This window comes from Catharus ustulatus, chromosome 17 (genome assembly GCF_009819885.2).
Source record: "Catharus ustulatus isolate bCatUst1 chromosome 17, bCatUst1.pri.v2, whole genome shotgun sequence".
NCBI classification, from domain to species: Eukaryota; Metazoa; Chordata; class Aves; order Passeriformes; family Turdidae; genus Catharus; species Catharus ustulatus.
Genome location: NC_046237.1, coordinates 6218467 through 6239316, shown reverse-complemented (window position 1 = coordinate 6239316; position 20850 = coordinate 6218467). Strand labels below are relative to the sequence as shown.

The following is a 20850-nucleotide window of genomic DNA, read 5'->3' as shown; positions in this document are numbered from 1 at the left end:
GTGCAGGGCTCAGCTGCGGTGTGTGCAGGGCTGTGACACCGGGGCTGGCTCTGCTGTCACAGGTGAGCCCTCCCCGGCACCTTCCCACCTTTTGAGTGCACTGACAAAAGGATCATGACCTGGATTTCCCACCCTGGGTGGTGGTAGCACAGCAATGCCCAGAGCAGCTGCTCAGAGCTCCCCCTCCTCCTCCTCCTCCCCCTGAGCACATGGGGACCACGAGCAGCAGAGCAGGTGGGAGGCTTGGCTGTGCAGGCACATTTTTAGCAGAAAAACCAGCAGTTTCCAACAGGGATGGAGTGAGCAGGGCTCGAGTCTGTGCTGAAACCCCCAGCAAAGCCAGGAGCCAAAGCCAAGGCAGGGTGGCTGGGCAGCAAGAGCTGTGCTGGGCCCTGGGGGCACAGGGGGTGGCTTGGAGGCACCAGGAGAACTGAAAAGGGTTTAAGGACAGAGCAAGAGCCAGAGAGACAGAATAAGAATTAGGGGATGAATAAGAATAAGAATAAGAATAAGAATAAGAATAAGAATAAGAATAAGAATAAGAATAAGAATAAGAATAAGAATAAGAGAATAGGAATAGGAATAGGAATAGGAATAGGAATAGGAATAGGAATAGGAATAGGAATAGGAATAGGAATAGGATAGGAATAGGAATAGGAATAGGAATAGGAATAGGAATAGGAATAGGAATAGGAATAAGAATTTCTTTTAAAGACAGGATAAGGGGACATATTTGGAAGTTCAGTAGGGACAGGCTGTCCTTTGCTCACAGCAAAGGGCTCATCTGCAATTTTCACCTTTTCTGCTCGAAGTTAAGGCCAGTGCACTCTGTGTGAAGGGCAGTGTCTCAAGGGGAGCATGGCACTTCCACAGGCACAGAGCAGGACATGAAATGTGAAATTCAGAATGGCCCTGGCATGCAGGAGGGGGAGGAGGAAAGAGCTCCATTAGCACATCAGAGGTGTTGGGTGTGAGTAGGAGCGCTAAGGATGTGGCTGTGTCTCTGAAGTGTCAGTGCCACTGCAGGATCACAGGGTTTGGTGGGACAAGATGAGAAGTGACAGCTGAAACCAGTTAGAAAGGTGTCACTGGTGTCTGGGAGAAGCTGGGGCAGGGCAGGACCTTGGCATCCTCTGCTCTGGTAATGTCATAGCAGTTTTCTTTCATTCACTGCTAACTACATTTCTTCACAGGTTGCATAAGTGGTTTTCCAGGTTAAAGTTCAAATAAATTCTTGTCTTTGCCCCTGACGTGCCTCCTTTTAAAGTCTAAGGGGAGAAATTAGGAAACAACATCTACTGCTCTTTCTTAGGCAGGTTATTACATCTTAGAGGTTGTTTAGGAGGGTGCTATGCCTCTATAGGATTCAGTGATCAGAAACTGGAATAAAAATGGGATATGAACCAGACTATAACTGTAGAATAATGGATAATTGTGCTATTTCCAACCCATGGAACACAAAGAGAAGTTTTTAGCATATGAAAGACTCCAGGAAAATGCATGCAGCCAGACTGCTGGTATTTGTAATGCTCCCAGCTCAGAAATGATTCCCAGGACGTGAGTGAACAAGCTGACAACAGAAAAAGAGAGAGGAAGCAAGAGTGGGACACAACAAGAGCTCTAAAAGTGTTTGGAAGAGATCCAGAGCTATGTAAATGGTTTCCAGGTTCCAAGAGTGCAAAACTAAGCTCAGAGACCCCAAAGGCATCAGAGACAGCAGATAGGGATGTTGATCTTTTCTGCTTTACTTGTGCAGGAGAGATTGAATCCTTACCATGGTGTTTGATGCTTTCCCTCCAGTACAGCTCCTTTGGGCATGACTGGAACAAAACTGCCTGTAACAACCTCAGTTACCTCCATTGCTCTGCTTTTCTCTCCATCTTCTTTCTCCTGCTTCCCTAATGCTCACTTTGTCCAGCCACAGAGGATGCAGGGTGTTTTATCTGCAGCTGGCTGGCAGGATGATCTATGTAATCCCAATTTCCCCAGCATTTCCAGGGCTGATTTCCATCTCATTCCCCAATGAGCTAATCCACATAGCTTATAACACCTCCCTTTTGGAGGAGTTTCTCTAGACATTTATCAAGAAATTTGACTCAAGGAAGTTCACTGGTGTGGAGGCAGACAGGCAGAGATGCAGATGTGAGGTGGAAGATGGATGAACAGTCCTAGGAAAAACACCCCCAAAACAGCCCCACCTGGATCCATGGTCCTGCCTGGCCCTCCCCCACTGCAGTGATGTCCATTAATGACCCTTTAGCCACTCCTAGGATATATTTGTGTTTCCAGCCCTCTAATTCTGGTCCAGCCAAGCTGTTGAGTCATGGAGAAAGGGCATTACAAATTCTGCTGCCTGTTAGCAGCATTGCTGGTTACTCCTGTGGCTGTATCTTACTCCTGAGACAGAGATCCCACCCCAAAAACATGCTTGTTGCAAAAATATCTGTCACTGAAAGGTCTCAGCCTCTGCCAGAATCCACCTAGACCAAGTAGTCAAACTCTCAGTGCCTAAAATCTCACAGCAGAAAAGTTCCTTGGCCTAAGGAATTGGGTTACAAAGCACTGGCACAGGCTCTGTGACATTACATGGACTAAATATCCTTGATTTCTAATAAATAAATCCACTCATGGGACAAAGTTTAGAAGGACAAATGGACAAGTTGTTCGTGCAGGTTGTCTGTGTCATAATCAATAGCCCTGCTGGGACCCAATTTTGTTTAAGTCTGACCATTCCTGTTGGATCTGAAATAACCAGACAAAAGCAAATGTCACTTGAAATTCCATCAAAATAGATCAAATCCCAAGTCAGACAGTCTTGGGATTTCAGGGGATGTGAGCAATTTTCAAAAACAGTTGATAAAGAAACATAAAGAAGCTGTGTCCCAAATCACCTGTGGTTTCTAATTTGAGCAGGCAGAACAGCGAGTCCAGAACTGGGAATTTGGCTGTGCTGGTTTAAGGCAGAAAGGAGGCAGAATAACCTGCAAGTGTTCCTCATTGCACTGGCCACCCTCCCCACTTTGTGAGCATTTCATGGGAAGGATTTCCTGTTGTGCTGTGCACCCCTTTTGCCTCCTTGCCTTTGCTGCCCACTGCTTCACCTGCCAGTTATCACAGCTTTGGAGTCTATACTCAGTGCTAAATTCAGAACCATTCTGAACCAACTCAATGCAGGTTGGAAAGCTCAGCTCCAGTGCTCTTTGACCTGCAACTCCCAACACTGTGCAGAGTGTTCCTGTGAATGTGTCACTTCCAAACAGCTCCAGCTCCTCTGACCTCCCCTTTTTCTTCTGGCTGGAGCTTTGTCTGCAGCAGCACTTCATCTGAGCTGAAAGGTTTCCATTTTATGTGTCAAGGCAACTCTGGAGAGCTGCATAGGGAACAGAAATGTGGCTTCTGTCAGAGTGGAATCTCTATGCATTTCCCTACATTTTCCAAAGGGAATGTATGTCATACTGAAAATATTCATTCTTGGGAGTTTCTAGAGAATGAACACACTTAAAGCCAAGGGCTACTTTCAATACTTACAGAATGCACTAACCACATTTTATCTGACTTTTGTTGTGGGTTGGTTCCCACACAAGTCTGACATGTTCCAATGTTCCTTTAGCAGAATTTCTTAACTCTGTAGGATTTTCCCATAATGACAAGAAGAAATAATATTTTGACTCCTTATTTAAAAAGTCAGTTCTCTTCAGGTAAACCTTTCTCTTCGGTATTGATGTGACAATCTGCTTTCTAAGTGTGATGTATTTGCTGCTAAGTTTTCAAAGGTTGGCTGTATGAACAGCCAGGCTGCCAGCCTGTAACTGCAGAAATTACACATCCAGAATAAACGCGGAGGAATGTGTGTGATGCTCCATTTTTTACCTCTTAACAGCTTTGAAAAATCTGTACTGATGCTTTTTGTACCTCTTTGGTTTAAATCAGAGTTCAGGAAGGTTTGTTTCTGAAGCAGGGACAGGTTACAGGCAGTGATCCAGCAGAGCCTGAAGCAGCGATTGCAAAGGAGGAGGAACATTTGGAACATTTTTATCAGTATCTGCATGGTTTGTTGCAGACACAGCTGATGGCAAGGAAAGGGGTGTTAACACAATTACCTCCGTGTCATATGCATAAAAGCCAGACTCGGAGCTGTTCAATATTCCACTTGATAAAATGTAAAGTAGCTACTCAGCCTGCAGGAGGGAGATGTGGAAAAGGCAGTAGGGTAATCCAGCTCCTCTCAGCACAGGGTTGTGACTCATGTAAGGCTTTGCCTGAGTTACCAAGCCCCAGAGGAGTTAACAGTGGTTTGTCACATCAGTGAGGTGATCTCTGGCTGCAATGTTTGTGTACAAAACACCCCTGCAAGGAAACCATCAGCATTCTGCCAAAAGCAGAAGCAGCCAAGATGGTGCTAGACTTTGTTACCTTGGCAGCCACCAGAAAATGCAGCTTTGCTCCAGTGGATTTGCTTCTTTGGTTACCAGGTGCTGCTTTTCTCTGTGCTGGAGACACAGAACAACAACTGATAAAAAGAAACCACAAGCAGACAAACAGGCAGAGATTATCTGTTATTTCTGAGAGTTTCAATACAATATTTCTTTTCCTTACAAGTCTGTCAGCCTGGGTGTCCAGCTGTGCCTTTGTCTTGCTGTGGGATGTGCGATGTGAGTTTGAGCGCTGCAGTTGTGCAGACAGAGAGCTCAGCCAGACACAGGCTGGGGACTTTGATTGACTTGTCCATACAGAAATGACGAGGCATTAAAAAAACATAGCAAATCTGCTATTTGGGTTGCTGCTTCTTTTGGAGTTGTGGAGTTTTCTTCCAGAGATTTCCAGGGAAAGGCGATGTCTCCAGCTGCCTCCGCCCCAGCCATCAGGGGACGAAATCTGTGTGTGGAAAGGATGAGACCACTGAGCAAATGAATAAATCAGTGTCAGGGTCTGAGGAGGAATGGCACAGAATTAATCCCTTTCCCTTGTAAACCTTTTATTCCAGTGAATTTCTTCATCACCCTGGTCTTTGTCTCACTGAGCCTCCATGAAATGCAAATGTAGGAATTGAGGAACTGTCCCTCCCTCCATCCCCCATGGAAACCTGGAAAACTGATCCCCCATGATCACTCCCCACCTGCTTGACTACTCTGCAGTTATGTGTTAATCCATGAAGGATGGCTGAGGAACAGCCCATGGGACTGGACAGGAATCACCCTGACTGCTTTGCAGAGGAGGCTTTGCAGGACTGAAGGATGAACAGAGGTCTCTGCTGGCTCAAGAGAAGCGACCAGAGACCAACCACAAAATCATAACTTTTGTACTGACATAGTCAGGACTTACCTCTTCTATCAGCCTCATAACATCCAGAGACATCACAGCCCCCCGGATGTCCAGGCTGCCCAGGCTGCCCTCTGACACCAGGGAAACCTGGAGGACCAGCACTCCCAGGGTGACCCTTGGGACCTGGTTTCCCCTGCACAACTTCTCCTGGAGGGCCTGCAGAAGGAGAAGCACAGCAAGCTGGAGCACATCTGCTTTAGCAGCGTAATTCCTCTTCTGTATTTTCCTCCATCCTACATGGCAGGTAATTTTCTGAACATGGATTCCTCTTTTTGGTGGATAAATAGGACCTGCCTGTTGGAAAACCTGTTCTGAATCCCAGTACCTGAATCCCATTTTTCTTGACCTTAAGAGTTCCCAGCTTGGCTAAAAATGGAGCCTGGTTATGAGAATCCCAAATACCATAAATATCATAGCCCCTGGTTATGAGAACCCCTACATGTTAATGCAGAGAATCACCCTAACTCCAGGATCCATCCTGGAGTTTTGTGTCTTTACATCTCAACTACAGAAAATTAAATGAAGAAGAATGTGTTTGATCACACTCTTTTGACAGTTCCTGGTTTGTTATGCCAGTGGTAAACTTCCCACAGATCCCAAGTAGCAGGGATCAGGGTGGAGGAGTACTCCAAATCCTCACAGATTACTCACAAGCCCTTCTGTTCCACAAGCTGAATTTTCAGAGCTTCTATCCCCCGAGCATCTGGTCTTCCATGCAAAAAGGCAGCAAAACTAAAACTCCCTGGACATGTCTCAGCTCCTCAAAATACATCATCCCCTGGGAATGGGCACCAGAGGGAAGAAGCTGCCTGGAGGAATCTTTTGCAGTTCAGCAGAGAGGAACCACTGAGGATGCTGCCAGCAGGGCTGTGGTGGGAAGGTCAGTCCTACCCCACCACAGAGGTCCTTCAGCTGCTGATGTTTGAATCTGAGAGCTGGTGGCCATCACATGGGCTGGATCAACAAGCAGAGGTTGTGGTCACTCTACCTGTTCTTCCTCTGGGTCCTTGGCTCCCTTCCTCACTGGCTCCAGACATCCCTTTCTCTCCTTTGGGCCCTGGGGCACCTATTCACAGATAAGAGATAAGTGTTGCTTCACTGTTGTCGAATTTCAGGTTGCATTGAGGCTCCTGCAGCCTCTCCAAAGTGGAGTCAGCCCTTGGCAACCCTGAGAAACATCCCTTTGCTTTCATTCATTCTGGGCACCCACTCCTGCTGTGACCAACAGGACACTGATTCCTTTGATCCAGGCAGCACAGATTTGCAGCCCAATAGGGGTGGGAATGTACATTTTTCACAGAGAAATTCAGAGCAATATTGTTAGTGCACCAGCCTGAGGGTCAGGCTCTGTGCTCTTCATGTGGCTCAAACAAATCACAAAGCTGAACTGTCTCTTTGACCAGGTGCTGGTTAGCCAGGATTGATATTTTCCTGTTAAATTACTCGTGAAACCAGTACCTCTCAGAGAGAACAGGTACATTTTGACAAAATATGATTTTTCATTTTTTTTAAGATGAAAATATTTTGATCAGCCATGTCCTTCAGGTGGTTTTTCATTGAGATCCATCTTCTGCCCTCTCCTGCTTGACAGGTTGGAAAAATCTGCAGGTTGTTACTCCCTTCTGTCTGAAGTGACATTTTCATAAGTTCTGCAGATACCAGCTAAGACTGACTAGTGCAGGAGGAAGGAGTTAAACAGAACATTTCCAGTTACTCAGAGGTGTTAGGACCCTGCTGAAACCAATGTTTTTCTTTTTATTTTGACAGACAATTACTCGAGCCACAAACCCTGACTGCAAATCGAAGCAAAGCATCTTCCCACCTTTCATCTTTGTGTGCAGTAACTGAGGCCACTTCTGAGATTACAATAATCTAATTCTTTACTCATGTCTGAGTCTTTCATTGCTGAAACTTCTGCTCCAGAAACTTAGTTCCCCTTTAAAGATTGCTTCAGTTGCCTCATGCTTTCCATCAGTGTTTTCCAACACTCAACATTTCTGCCCAAAGCTGATCTGTTCCACCACCATGTGTTCACCCAAATGACTGCTCTTCTTTAAACTCTCTGTCCCCACAAGCCTACAAAAGGTACTAAACTGGCCTTTCCTTCCATGCAAAGCTTGAAAATAGAGTGGGCTGCATCTGGCTTCTTCCTGCTTGTTGAGATTTATAATTTGGGTGTCTCTTCTTAGAATGGATAAGTCCAAAGGGAGAACAGCAATTAAAAGAGACAATATCATGGATTATCTATATAGTACTGCTTGAGACACTGAGATTTTGGTTAAAGTACCAAAGATGCAGTGAAAAATATTTATGAACACTTCTGTCCATACCTCTCTCTCCTGGATACCCATCTTTGCCTGGCTGCCCAGGGGTGCCATTTTCTCCTCTTTCTCCACTGCTCCCAGGTGGGCCTGGAGGACCTGGTGGTCCTGGTTCTCCTGGTTTTAACCTTTCCTCCCAAATGGGAACTGGCTTCCTTGCATGTTCATGTATGAATGAATCAAATTTCAACACGTGAGCTGAGAAGGCAAGACAGAAAATAAACGTCTCCTTGGCTGAGAAATTCATAAGGGAGATAAAAAGGATTTTGTCTAAAAAGGTACTTAGAATGACCAGCTAGTGCTAAAAAGCTGTCAGTCCAAAGTGAGAAAGGCAGAAGATGAAGATGGGCAGCTGAGTGATGACTTTGCTGCCTGACCTTGGACAAGGCACTGCTTCTCTTTGCGCTTCACAGCACAGGAGCTTTACAAAACCGCCTCGTCTCGGAGGAACCAGCACAGATCGCTGGAAGAACAATTTCTCTCAAATTAGTTTCAAAGCTTTTCCATTTAAGAAATAAAGGAGGCATTGCAGAACACCAAAGGGTTTTGCAAATAAATATTTTGCAGGTCTTTTCTGTGCTAATGGCACCTGATAAGGCCAAAGTAGAGCCTAGAGCCTGGGATGAGACATTTGCTGTTTGTGGTGCTCAGCAGGGCACAGAGTGCTGGAGCTGCTGGGATCACTGCAGCTTTAGGCTGGCTCTCCTCTGATTTTCCACTTCTGGAGAGTCATAGGATCATAGATCACACACTGGTTTGGGTTGGAAGGGACCTTAAAGCTCCTCCTGTTCCATGCCTTGCCATGGGCAGGGACACCTCCCCCTACCAGAGGGGCTCCAAGCCCTGTCCAGCCTGGCCTTGGACACTTCCAGGGATGGGGCAGCTGCTCTGTGCCAGGGCCTCAGCACCCTCACAGGGAACAATTTTATATCTAATATAAATCAAATCCTTCATCTGAATGCCATTCCCCCTGTCCCATCACCCCATGAACAGGCTCGGGAGCTGGGTCAGTTGTACTCACTCTGAATCATCCTCTCACAAGCCTGGCTAACGAGCTGGTAAATTGTGGCCAAAGACTGTGGTTCCCCCTAAAATGAAGCATTTTTTAAAAAATTAAGAAAAAAAGGAAGTATTAATATCTTTTAGAAAGGATCGATCTCATAATGCATGACAGCTTTCAGCCCATTGATTTTCTCAGCTTGAGTTGCAGGGATATTAATTACTGTGAAATGCAGCTCTATTTATTTATCATGAAGCTCTGAAACCAGAAAATTGAAATTGGAAACATCAATAATTGCTTGTCTCCTGCACATCAAAAGGCCCAAACCGAATCTAAATAATTACTAAAAAAGGGAGAGCAAATTTCACCCTCACATTTTATCAGGAAAGATGCTAAGTCTATAACTCAGTGTTCTGTGATATGTAAAACATTTAGCATGATCAGATATTACAATGTCCTATCTTTGACTCCATCTTCTATAAATATTTATTCTTACTGTGTTTTGAATAAATCATACACAATAGGCCCTTCAGGAAGTTTTAGTAAAGTAGAGAAAAGCAATAAAAATGCAAAAAACTGCTTAGAAATAAACACAGACTGTGAAAATTCATACCTAATGCACCTGCTTCCAGAACTGTTTATAGAACACACATCTCTGTCTGGATCACAGTGCAGGTAATCCAGGCTTAAAAAATGCTCTGTTCAACACCCAAAAGAGGGGGAAATGGAAAGTTCCAGTGTAAAAAAAAAAAAAAAAAAAAGTCTAAAAAAGGAAAACCTGGTGGGATTGGAAGGAGAATGCTTTTAAAAATTAAATTCTGAGGCATTCACTTGAAACAAAAGCACCTCATCCCTGTCTGAAGACAAATTTGAATATGTCAGTCTTGGAAATAACTCCTAGAAAGTATTTTGATTTAACCAGAAGTCAGGATGAGAAAAATTTGAAAAACTTCCCAACAAAACAACCTTCCAAGGCCGTGTGGATGTCCTGACTGCCAAGGTTCTGTGCTGGGGCAGGGACAGTGATTATTACAAATGAGTCCCTTCTGCAGCACATTAAACCAGAACAAAGTGCAGCCAAGCAGGTTTGGTTTTTCCCTTCTCAGCAAAGAATGGATTTGCATTTGACATTTCTGCTTCATTACCACCAGTGATCCCAAGGAGCTGCTGTGGAATTTTTGATCTCCCACCAGCCCAGCCTGGGCAGGTGAAAGGAAAGACAACGAGAAATGGGTACAAGCAACACTGGAGAGGTTTGGCTCATAATTGCAATCAAAGGTTCAGGTTACCACATCCACTCTTTTGAGGGTATCTGACAGGGTCACCCAACACCAGAAAAACTCACTTTCTCTCCTCTTTCTCCTTTGGGACCTGGCAGCCCCTATAGGGAAAAAAAAAATTCAAAATAAGGAAGTCTAAGGAAAGGAAGAACAGAAAACAAACAAATAAATTCAGTGGGGGTGTGGGTTACATTAGTGGGACATGGAGCACAAAGTTTGTTTCTCACACTCTCATTGTTTGCTTGACCTCATGGCAGTGATTGTAAGAGCTTTAGGTCCATTCTTAAAAGTATGAACTCAAACAACTTTGTTTTTTAAAAAAAAGCACAATAACAAATCAGTTACTGGAGTAGTGGGATAAGCAGCATCAACAGAGATGCAGAAATTTCTCAGATGCACTCTTAGAACAGATTTCCCAACAGGACAGGTGGTTTTTAACATCTGAGGAGAAGAAATACCTGTGACATTTACATCTGTGGTTTCACCTACAAGCCCAGTGCTGGCTGCTCCAGCTCAGGAATTACTTTCTTGCTTTATTCTAGAATCTTGCACTAGAAATTTTTAGATTTTGTGTAGCAGGTGAATCTGGGCAAAGGGAGATGGGATTTGTTGAGTGCTTTATTAACAGGACCTTCCCTTAAGGAGGATGAGTGTGAATTTAAACCATTCTTCAGACTCTGAGACAGAGCTGCTGTGGGAACAGCTCATTTCCATTCTATTATTCCAGCTCTTGGCCTTCTTCGAGACCCAAAAGCAGAAACTTACTGTTGGTCCAACATCACCTGGAGGTCCCTTCTCACCACTGCTGCCTCGGCTGCCTGTGGCTCCTTGGAAACCCTGCAGACATTACAGATGAAAAATCCAGTTATTTCCTCACTTTTTTTTCTGTTCAAGGGCTCCAGGGCACCCATGGTGGGAGGTTAGAGGACTCAAACAAGGGAACAGTAGCCTTGAGTTCCCTGTCCAGCCACGAGCCCACTGTTCAAAGCACATTGTGTGTGAGTCATGCTCACATCATTTCCCATCACCATCTCAATTATGGCCAAGCCAGCAAAGCTGAGTTTTGCCAACAAACTGTAGTGTAGTTTATACCCTACAGGCTTTTGATCTTTTATTATATATTCAGATTTAGACGTAGCCTAGAGCACAACCCTTCTTCTTCAGCCTCCCAATTCCACATGGTTGTTTTCTTTTTCCTTTAAGACCTGTGCTGGCCTCTAATATTTTACAACAACAGCAGCAGGGAGAGTGGGAAGTGCCTTCTACGGTCACCTCCTCTTTGTGAACTATCTGAGCTAAAAAGGGAAGAAAAAAATCAGCCAAAAACAACTAGCATGAATAGTTTGTTTTAGGATTTCCCAGCTATTACATTTGAACTCAGTAGATGCTAGTAACTTTTCTGAACAGTGAAACTGAGGAAAGTTTTCAAGGCAGCCCCAGAACAGCTTTCAGAGCCTGCTCTGAAGGTGACAGTGCTTTTCTCATATTTAAAAAGCTGAGGCTCAATCCTGCCAGCTTCACATATTCCCAGGATGAACAAGTCAAAGTTATGAGCCTAATTCAACCTTGGCTCCTATAAATAACTTAGCAAAACCACTGCCAAATTCCTTATAATTCAATAATTCTCAGCTGTGAGAATCAGTAACTTATCAGGTCCACCAGCCATCAACTAAACCCAAATTTGGTTCAATTTCCAAGTAAAATGAAGGGTTCCTGTGGTGCCTTCCAATTAGGAGTTGTAAATCAACAGCTCTTAAAGTTCTGCTACCCTGGGCACAACTGAGTGTAGCTACACCCATGTAAATCCAGTGATGTGGGGGGAAACCTTTCACACTGCCTGCATCCTCCAGTTCCTCCAGTCTAACAAGCCAAACCACCTCCAACTCAACCAACAGCTGCAGAACAGTAGTGTCAGGAAAGTGAAAACAGCAAAATAAGAATCTCCTTGCTGGGATGAGGTTTCCTCAGGACTTGCCAGAGGAAGCCAAGGATTTTCTCCTGAGTGGCAGGGAAGGGGGGCACCAGCACCGTGTGCCAGGTGTTCCCCACGGTGCCCTGGCCAGGGGTTTGCCCTGACACTTGCAGGTGAAAGCACAAAACTCTGCTGAGGAGCAGATTCCTCACAGGGAGTACTCACCCTTGGTCCAGGAGGTCCTGGAGGCCCAGCTGTGCCTTCTAGTCCCCTCACCCCCTGCAAAGCCAAATCCAGTCATTTACTAACAAGAGGATTCTAAGAGACTTCATCAGCAGTGAGATGTTTTCCCATGTGCTGCTTTTAACAGGGACTTGTTAAAGATGGGTAAGAAAAAGCATCTTTGAGCAGCAAGAAGGGCATTATCTGCTCAAATATGGCCAAACCTGGAATTATCCCATTTTTTCCCCCCAGTCTTTCTATTCACTTCTGCACTGAGTGCATTGGGATGTTTTGGGTCTCTGCTGGGACACTCCTAGCAGGTTTTTAGGCATCCATACATAAAACCTCAGCAGTGAGGTGTTTTACCTTTGCACCTTGAAGTCCATCCCTGCCTGGAGCTCCCTGCACACCAGGAATGCCCTGTAAATCAGAAATGCTGGGTAAAGTCAGCATCTGATCATCATTGCAGAAGAGTTATTCATTACACAGAGCAAAGAGTGTTATCCCAGCTTTAATTCCACCATATCCAGCTTGCAGACAGGTCTATCTGTCTTACACCAAGTGACTCAGTTTCCCTTGGGAGAGTGATGGCATTCCAAAATGACAGATACTTTCCAAGCAGACAAGGGCAACAACTTTTCAGACTTGCTAAAGTAGTTACTCAGAAAAAAAAAAAAAAAAAAAAAAAAAAAAAGGGCAAATCTTTGGTACAAGCAGAAGAAGTGGTGTTTACCATTACCTGCATGCCAGGGATTCCAGTGTCTCCTTTCTCTCCTTTAATTCCTGGTGGCCCCTTGGATTAAAACAGAAGCACACAGTGGGTGTGTGGCAAAACCCTTTAAAGCAAAGAGCATCCTGCTGCTCCACATCCATGTCCCAGGTTGTTCCTGCTCCCTGCAGTGCTCCAGGGTAATTTACAGCCACAGCATGTGCACAGGGATCCTGCCATCCCAGACAAGTGGCAGCCCTTGCCACTGCTCCCTGCCAAGCAATGATGATCACTGGAAAGAGAAATGCCTGAATATTCATAGAATATCCTGAGCTGGAAGGGACCCCACTGGGCTGCTTTCAATAAAAGCCCATTAAGGAGAGTCTGGACAAAAGCAGGCTTTGGCCAGAATGATGAAGTGCAGGGCCTCATCAGCATAAAACCCAGTGCTTGTCATCTCTCCCAGTGCAGCTGTGGAGCTGTTGGTCAGGGTGATGTAAATACATAAATCACAGCTCTGACCCATTTCTGGGACAGGCTCTAACTGTGAACAGCCAAGAGCAGGTGACAAGGAAAAGGCAATGGAAGAGGTCACATACCACAGGGCCCTGAACTGTGATTCCTTGGGAGCCTGGAGAGCCTTGCTGGCCACTGGGACCTGCTGGTCCTACTTGTCCAGGTGGGCCTGGCTCACCCTGAAACCAAAGACAAAGAAACAATCATAGGGGAGGTGTTGGTGCCTGCTCTCCTCATGGGCTGCACTGCAAAGCCTGGGTCAGCATGAACCATCTACAGGATTCAAGATTAAATTGGGGCACTGAGGGCATCTCCAGTAACCTCAGCTGCCTTGGTATTTTAGGTGCAAGGTTTTGGTCCATCTTTCATGAGAGCAGACAGCAAAGCTGCAGAGGGTGCTTTGCAGAGCACAGCTCACCTTCCTGAGCAGTTATTCTTGTTATTCAAGGTGGTCAGGGAGCAAAGGGAAATGTTCCTCAGATCATTTCTGAGATCTGTGTCCACTCATTCCTTCCCCCAAACCTTTCCCCTGCAGCTGTGCTGCTTTCCCAGATGTCATCCCAAAAAATGGGAAGTGCTCTGCTCTGGCTCTGCCCTGTGTTGATCCATGGAGCTGTGAACCAGGGCTTGCTACAGCCCCAGGGCTGGGGGATCCAGACCCAGCCATCCCTCCTGCTCACCTCAGGGCTGTGGTTCCCTCTCTGCCTCCCTCCCCACACTCTGCCCCAGGGCAGTAGCAGTGTGTCTGATCAGGAGCTTTGGCAGCACAAATCCTGAGCTGTCCAGCACAGCTGCTCTCAGAGGACACTGCTGACCGTGTGCTGTGCACTAATTCAGCACAATCAGCCTCATCATCTCCATTTCCAAAAGCCAACTGAGCATTTAATTAATGATAAGTGATCCCATCCTCCTCCATGTGTTGTTAAGGCTCTGTTTGGGCTCAGCTTGGTGCAGTGAGATAATCTCCAGTTTAAGGACTCACCTTGGGTCCTGGCTCCCCCTGCTCCCCCTGAGGTCCTCTCCTCCCAGGGCTGCCCTGCCAGTGGACACAAAGAACATCATCACATTTATAGCCAGGAGCCTGGGGGACAGAATCTGCACTTCACTGCCCCACAATGAAAGATGCTCTGCCCCACCGAGCTTGGAACAAATAGATACAAGAAGAAAATTAATTGAGTTGTCCAGAAAATAGAGGAAAGGGAAGAAGAAAGTAACAGCCCAGCCCCTCCATGACCACTTTTAGGAGAACAGCACTAATTCCCAGCAGAGAGAGATTAAGTTTCAACTTTTTAACCTCCCTCCAACTCCCTCTGAGTGGATCCATGCTGAGACAATGTCTCACATGGACATGGGGGCACACTTGAAAAGGAAGAAAAGGGGTGCTCACATCTACACCCCTTAGGAACTCAGCTGGGCTTTACACTCTCCACCCCAGAGAAGTGACATGTGCTGAGATCAGGGACAGACCTGGCTCTGGGAGACCTGGCTTAGCTCTGCCTCTGCCTAACTGGGTGGGGAAAAGAAACCAATCTTCTGGCACTAACTCATTTTGTGTGAATTTTTGACATCTTAATCTGAACACTGCTATTCTTGCATCCAAAAGAAACCTGTGGATTTGAACTGAGAAGCACAGGCAGGGAACTTTGGGATAGGTGCTTTCAGAAGTGCCCAGAAATTCATTTGAGAAAGCAGCTGGAACTGGTCAGACACACTCATTAAGGACAGTGATAAATACAAGGTGGGACATGTCTTGCTAACTGGAGTTTTAAAAATAGCAGTGAGGGCTGTTGTAACTGCAGCAAATTACCAAGGGTTCAGTGGTGTGAGGAGAAGGTTATGTGTCAAAACCTGATTTCCTCTAATGCTTTAAAGAGTCTTGCTCTTTAAGGAGTTGTCTGTGGAGATGCTTAAACCACAGGGCAATGCAAGCTGGTAATTATGCACTTAGGATATTGGAGCAAGCTGTGACAGTGGAGTGTGCTGTTAATTAAACTTCCACCGGAATGAGCAAGTAATTACTCTGCAATGAGGCACTCTCCTTGCACGGAACTGAGCTCACAGCTGAACCACAGGTCAGGGCAGGAGGTGATCTGAGACCTTTTCACTTGAAAAAGGAGGCAAACGTTTTCATTATAGTTATTTTCCAGGAGAAAAGCACCTGGAGTGGTTGAACTGAGGTGCTCTGGACAGGCTGTCTGTCAGGTTTCAGTTGCCTTGTGCAAATCAAATATTCTTCCCCAGATTTTCCAAAAGCAAATTTTTAGGAACTGCTTCCTAGTGTTTAACAGGAATATTTTCTCCTGGGAGTTAAACCCATGATAGCTTTCCTGCATCCATAATGGATAGAGCAGAATTTATGCCCTTTTTCCTGAGCATATTGAATATGTAATGGCTGTTTTCTCTTCCCCCTCATTTCTTCAGGGTTTTCTTGCAAGTGACATTCACCAAACAGAAAGAGAGCTTTGGGGACAGACAGGATAGCAAAGTCTCCCCTTTCCCTTTTACACTGTCCACCCACACAGACACTTACAAGGCTCCAATTTAACACAGGATCCAGATAGGAAGATTTTTTTTTTTTTTGTGAGTTGTTTTTTTCTTTAAATTTACAGAGAGTTTCAGAGCCTCCAATCCATGAACTCTCTGCAGACACTGAGGGTGACCTGTCCTCCTCTCCTAAGAGGATTAATGTGGAACCAGGAGCTGCTCAGCCTGTTCCCAGCTGCAGCTGTTGCCCTGCCAACTCTCCATCTCCCATTTCATCCAAAATCTAAAATCCAAACTCTCAGCCTTGCCCTGGAAAAGCTCCTTGAGTTGGGATGAGAGGAAATGGCCTCAAGTTGTACCAGGAGAGGTTTAGATTAGACAGGAGGATAAAACTTTTCACCAAAAGGGTTGTCAAGCCCTGGCACAGGCTGCTCAGGGTGGTGTCACCATTTCTGCAGGGATTTAAAAGGTGGCTCTTGGGGACATGGCTTAGAGCTGGGCTTGGCAGCCCTGACTAACAGGTGGACTCAAAGACCTTCAGGATCTTTTCCAACCTGAATGATTCTGTGATTCTGAAACCTCACAGAGCCCCAGGGTGTTACCCAAGGCCCAACATGCCAGGACAAATGAGCCAGCAGCAGCACAGCAATCCACCAGGTGGGAGGGAGAACTTACAGGGGGCCCTGGGGGTCCTGGCAAGCCTGGGCGCCCAGAAGTGCAAGAACAGGCAGGAGCCAAGGTAGGGCAGGTGTCCTCATCCCTCTGAAATGAAATCAAGCCAAAACCAGTCATGAGCAGCTGCACAGCAAGAGCAGGATCACAAGTACAACACTCAGTGTTTCACAATTTTACTTGAAGAAAAGCAGAATTTTTTTTCTACTCCACTGAGAGATTTTTGTGAGCAATCGAGTGTTTTATTTTTTCTGTTGAATAACAAATTTAGACCAAAAAAAAAACCCTATGAACCAGCCCTGCCTGCAATGTGAAAAACACATATTGGAAGATAATTTTCTCCTTTCTACATGTTTATCCACCCCACATAGCAGTTCTCTGTGTGGAGAAGTGAGAGGAAATGTGGGGGATGTTCTGCCTTGGGGCTGAGATGGCAGCAAAGCCCAGCTCTGCCAGGGCTCCTGGATGAGGTCGTGACAAGAAAAATATGCCCTGCACCAGGAATGGAAGTTTTCATTCTTCTTGAAGCAAACATAGTTTTGTTTACTTCACCAAGAAACACATTGATGTTATTCCCAAGAGAAAAAAAAAATGCTTTCCCTCTTAAGTCTATCAAAATGATTTGTAGTGTCACTCCAGTGCCATGCTCTTGTCCCATCCTCCCCAGGCTCCTGTCAATGAGCAGAGCAATGCCCCTAGTCTCACCAGTGCAGGGAGATCACAGCATCTGTCCTGCTCTGCCCCCACACTGCTGCACAGGATCTGCAGAGACTGCAGCTGGAACTGGGGGAGAAAAAGGAGAGTTTGATAAGAAAGTAGCATTGGCTCCCACACTCATCACCAAATCTTATGAAGTTCAAGTGATGAAAATAATCATCAGGGATGATTTGACAGGACTCTGCTGTGTGATCCCAATTATAACTGTGCCCCAAAAAAGCCACGACATGAGAACTGGCCCCAGACTGAGTGTTCCACAAGCCCTCAGCTCTCTGTCTTGCTAAGCAAGTCAACACAGCAGCTTCACATCACACCTCCAGGTTACTCACAGCCCTGCAACAGCAGCAGGGTCTCAACTAATTGGGCTTCAGCACCACCAAGATGTGAAAGCAAACTTTGATTTGCTGCCCTTGGGGACATGGGGAGAAGGTAAATGTGGCAGCAGCACTTCCCAGGGCAGATGGGATCCCCTCCCCAGAAACCCCAACCAGTCTCTCACTGCCTCCCTCCCAACAGCCACATCTTCCCATTCTGATTAACAAAAAAGCACACACTGCACAAAGCCAAACAAAATAATGAGGCAGAGATTAATTTTTGTTTCCTTGACACCATTTCTCATATTTTCTTTTTTTTTTTTTCTTTCACTCCATGCATTTAACAAGGAGCGAGCTGTACAGCCCAGGGAGGGTGACAGGCAGCATACAGATACAGATGAGCCCTGCAGATCAAGTGGCATTTAAAGATTTCTTAAATTAAATAAGGTTCCATGATAACCAATAATGAGGCACTCTGTCTTCTCAAGGACAGCAGAGCTGTTGAAGATGTGCTTGAAAGGCAATGGGAGTAGGGATGGCACAAGGCTGTTTATTATTTGACCAGACCTGTCTAGCTAAGCTGCTAGCAGAGAGAATTTGAGAGGGACAAGGAAAGCACAGATTCCTGCCTTGATGGCCACAGGCTTGTGATCAGATTGCCAGAGAATTTATTTAGGAATCAAGTGAGTACTGACTGAACACACTGTCTCCTGATTTATTACACAGCAGACCCCATTTCTTACAGGCAATTCCACTTTTTTTCCTGGTGTATCCCAAACCTCTGCCTCTCAATTTGCAGTTGGGGATGCACATAGGACAGAGTGTTTATACAGCACTGCTTTGAGGCAAGGGGAGTTATAAATCACCTGATGAGCCATTTTCTCCTGGACTTCTGGATTTAGAAGCAGAGCCAAGGAGCAAGATCTTCGTATCAATGGTGAATTATTACCTACAGCCCCACTGGAACCTTGTGAGTGATGAACTTGCCACTGATTCTGCACATAATTACCACTCCTGCTTTGGGGAGTAAGAAGGAACAGACAGACAGAAGGGTGGTTTTGCCCTGAGGACTGTGCACAGGCCAGGACACTGAGTCCACACGTCCCTTTTCCTATCCCCTTGCAGGGAGCAGCTCCCTGCAGAGCTGTGTGAAGCAGTGAAAACAGGCCAGCACTCACTGTTGGGTTGGGGTTTTTTTTCCCCAAGTAGCAGCTGATAAAGAGCCTCTCTACTGGAGATTATTTTCTCCTCATTTGCATTCAGACAGACAAATCCAAACACACTGGAGACTGAGGCACACTCAGCTCTGCTGCCTGCAGCCACCAACACTTCCCTGCATTGCTCCATGTGGGCTGATGTGCCCAAGTTTCCTTGCAGCAGCAATTCCCAAACCCTCCTGTTTGCTTCAGCATCTCAGTGCCGGAGCTGTGCTTCCCCAGCCCGAGGATGCAGCCAGCAGAAGGCTCCTCTGGGACACACTCCTGCTGCCACCCCCATCACAGTCCCCACACCAAGGCAGGAGGGACAAAAACGCTCTCCCAGTGCTGGGAAAGCTTATTAAACCCACAGGGATCAGTGGGATCAGGATGCTGTGCATCACAGCAGTGCTGGGAGTGTTCAGATAAGGATGATGTGACACTGCTGCCCGTGTCCCCAGCCAGCTCCAGCAGTGCTGGGAGTGTTCAGAGGGTGATGTGACACTGCTGCCCGTGTCCCCAGCCCAGCAGTGCTGGGAGGTGTTCAGAGGGTGATGTGACACTGTTGCCCGTGTCCCCAGCAAGCTCTAGCAGTGCTGGGAGGTGTTCAGAGGGTGATGTGACACTGTTGCCCGTGTCCCCAGCAAGCTCTAGCAGTGCTGGGAGGTGTTCAGAGGGTGATGTGGCACTGCTGCCCGTGTCCCCAGCCCAGCAGTGCTGGGAGGTGTTCAGAGGGTGATGTGACACTGCTGCCCATGTCCCCAGCCCAGCAGTGCTAGGAAACATTCAGACCAGGGTGATGTGACACTGCTGCCCGTGTCCCCAGCCCAGCCCAGCTCCAGCAGTGCTGGGAGGTGTTCAGAGGGTGATGTGACACTGCTGCCCGTGTCCCCAGCCCAGCAGTGCTGGGAGGTGTTCAGAGGGTGATGTGACACTGCTGCCCGTGTCCCCAGCCAGCTCCAGCAGTGCTGGGAGGTGTTCAGAGGGTGATGTGGCACTGCTGCCCGTGTCCCCAGCCCAGCCCAGCTCCCATCCCAGACTCACCGGCATGGAGCCGCTCCGGGGGCCCCTGGTCCGGGTCACTTTTCCCAGCATGATGAAGCCAGCAGTGGAGATGCTGCCGAGGGTGTTGATGGGTTTCTCTGCTATTTTCTTACAATCCACATAGAGCTTGACCTTGAAGTGGCTCACGGCCACGTGCACCTGGCAGCAGGTGAGAAAAGCCGTGTTGGAGCTCTGTGGTGGGATGAGGGGGTTTCTGCTGACAGCAATCCATCTGTCCCATCCCCAGCCTGCTGCTGGCACGGGTGGGGTGTTTGTAATGAGTGAATGGATGGAGGGGGCTCAGGAGAAAGTTTTAGTTTTTGATCCCCTCACCTGTCCTTGGGAGAAGCTTTTCTGGAGCTGAGTAATGAATCTGCTCACAGATACCCATGGAACGAGCTCAGTGCTCATTTGGGTGCAATCCCTTTGCTATGAGGACCTAGATAGCCAAAACCCCCACCCTGTTATGTGTGATAAAGTGTCTTTTTCACAAGGCTGGATTCTCTTTTCCTTTCATCCAGGACTAAATGGTTACCAAAACTCTAAATTCTTTCTAAAATTATTTTTCAATTTTTCCTGATTATAAAGACCTAAAAAACACCTCAGTTTTTGGACTGTGGGGGGAAATGGAAAAATCAATATGTGGTGATCATATTTTGATCATGAGATCTACCTAAACTCTTTACAATTATGAATTTCAGCATATGAATGAGGTTGGCCACTTCCCTGGCAATCAGGATGCAAAGCATTTGGATGACCACTCCTCAGTTTGAACAATACTCCCTGAATAGAGTGAGATCATGAGCTGCATTTCTCCCTCTCTGGATAAGAACCTTATGAAAGCTCCCATAGAATATCTTCTTCACTTCCTGCTGGTCAAAGGAGACTTCCTGTAAATCAGCCTTGTAGTCATGATTGAAATAGGTCAAGGATTTCTTACTGGCTGCAGGGAAAATAGGACAAATAACAGCTTAGAAATTGATTTCACACATATATACAATAGTAAATAATTAGGCTTAATGTGGAAGATTTCCTATGTTATCAAGAAGTACTTCTAAACAATAGAAAAAATATGTAAAATAAAGAAAATGCTACAAGGAGAATAAAAATGAAAACATGTTTTTTCAATTGTCCTGGGCAG

The 20850-nt window shown here is 46.2% G+C and overlaps 1 protein-coding gene across 1 annotated transcript in view; it reads right to left on the bottom strand.

The window, feature by feature from the left end:
• Positions 1–4541: 4541 nt before the first annotated feature.
• The window catches only part of COL20A1 (collagen type XX alpha 1 chain), a 52126-nt gene continuing 35817 nt past the window's right edge, over positions 4542–20850 (bottom strand). The window contains exons 25-40 of the mRNA XM_033074955.1: positions 20543–20652; positions 19710–19868; positions 17144–17221; positions 16442–16528; positions 14265–14318; positions 13366–13461; positions 12797–12850; positions 12424–12477; positions 12061–12114; positions 10689–10760; positions 9989–10024; positions 8665–8731; positions 7653–7841; positions 6311–6388; positions 5323–5478; positions 4542–4875 (exon numbers count right to left, since the gene is read on the bottom strand). Coding sequence (XP_032930846.1) covers positions 4862–4875; positions 5323–5478; positions 6311–6388; positions 7653–7841; positions 8665–8731; positions 9989–10024; positions 10689–10760; positions 12061–12114; positions 12424–12477; positions 12797–12850; positions 13366–13461; positions 14265–14318; positions 16442–16528; positions 17144–17221; positions 19710–19868; positions 20543–20652 — 1358 coding nt within the window. The 3' untranslated portion in view covers positions 4542–4861. The remainder of the gene's footprint in view (positions 4876–5322; positions 5479–6310; positions 6389–7652; positions 7842–8664; positions 8732–9988; positions 10025–10688; positions 10761–12060; positions 12115–12423; positions 12478–12796; positions 12851–13365; positions 13462–14264; positions 14319–16441; positions 16529–17143; positions 17222–19709; positions 19869–20542; positions 20653–20850) is intronic.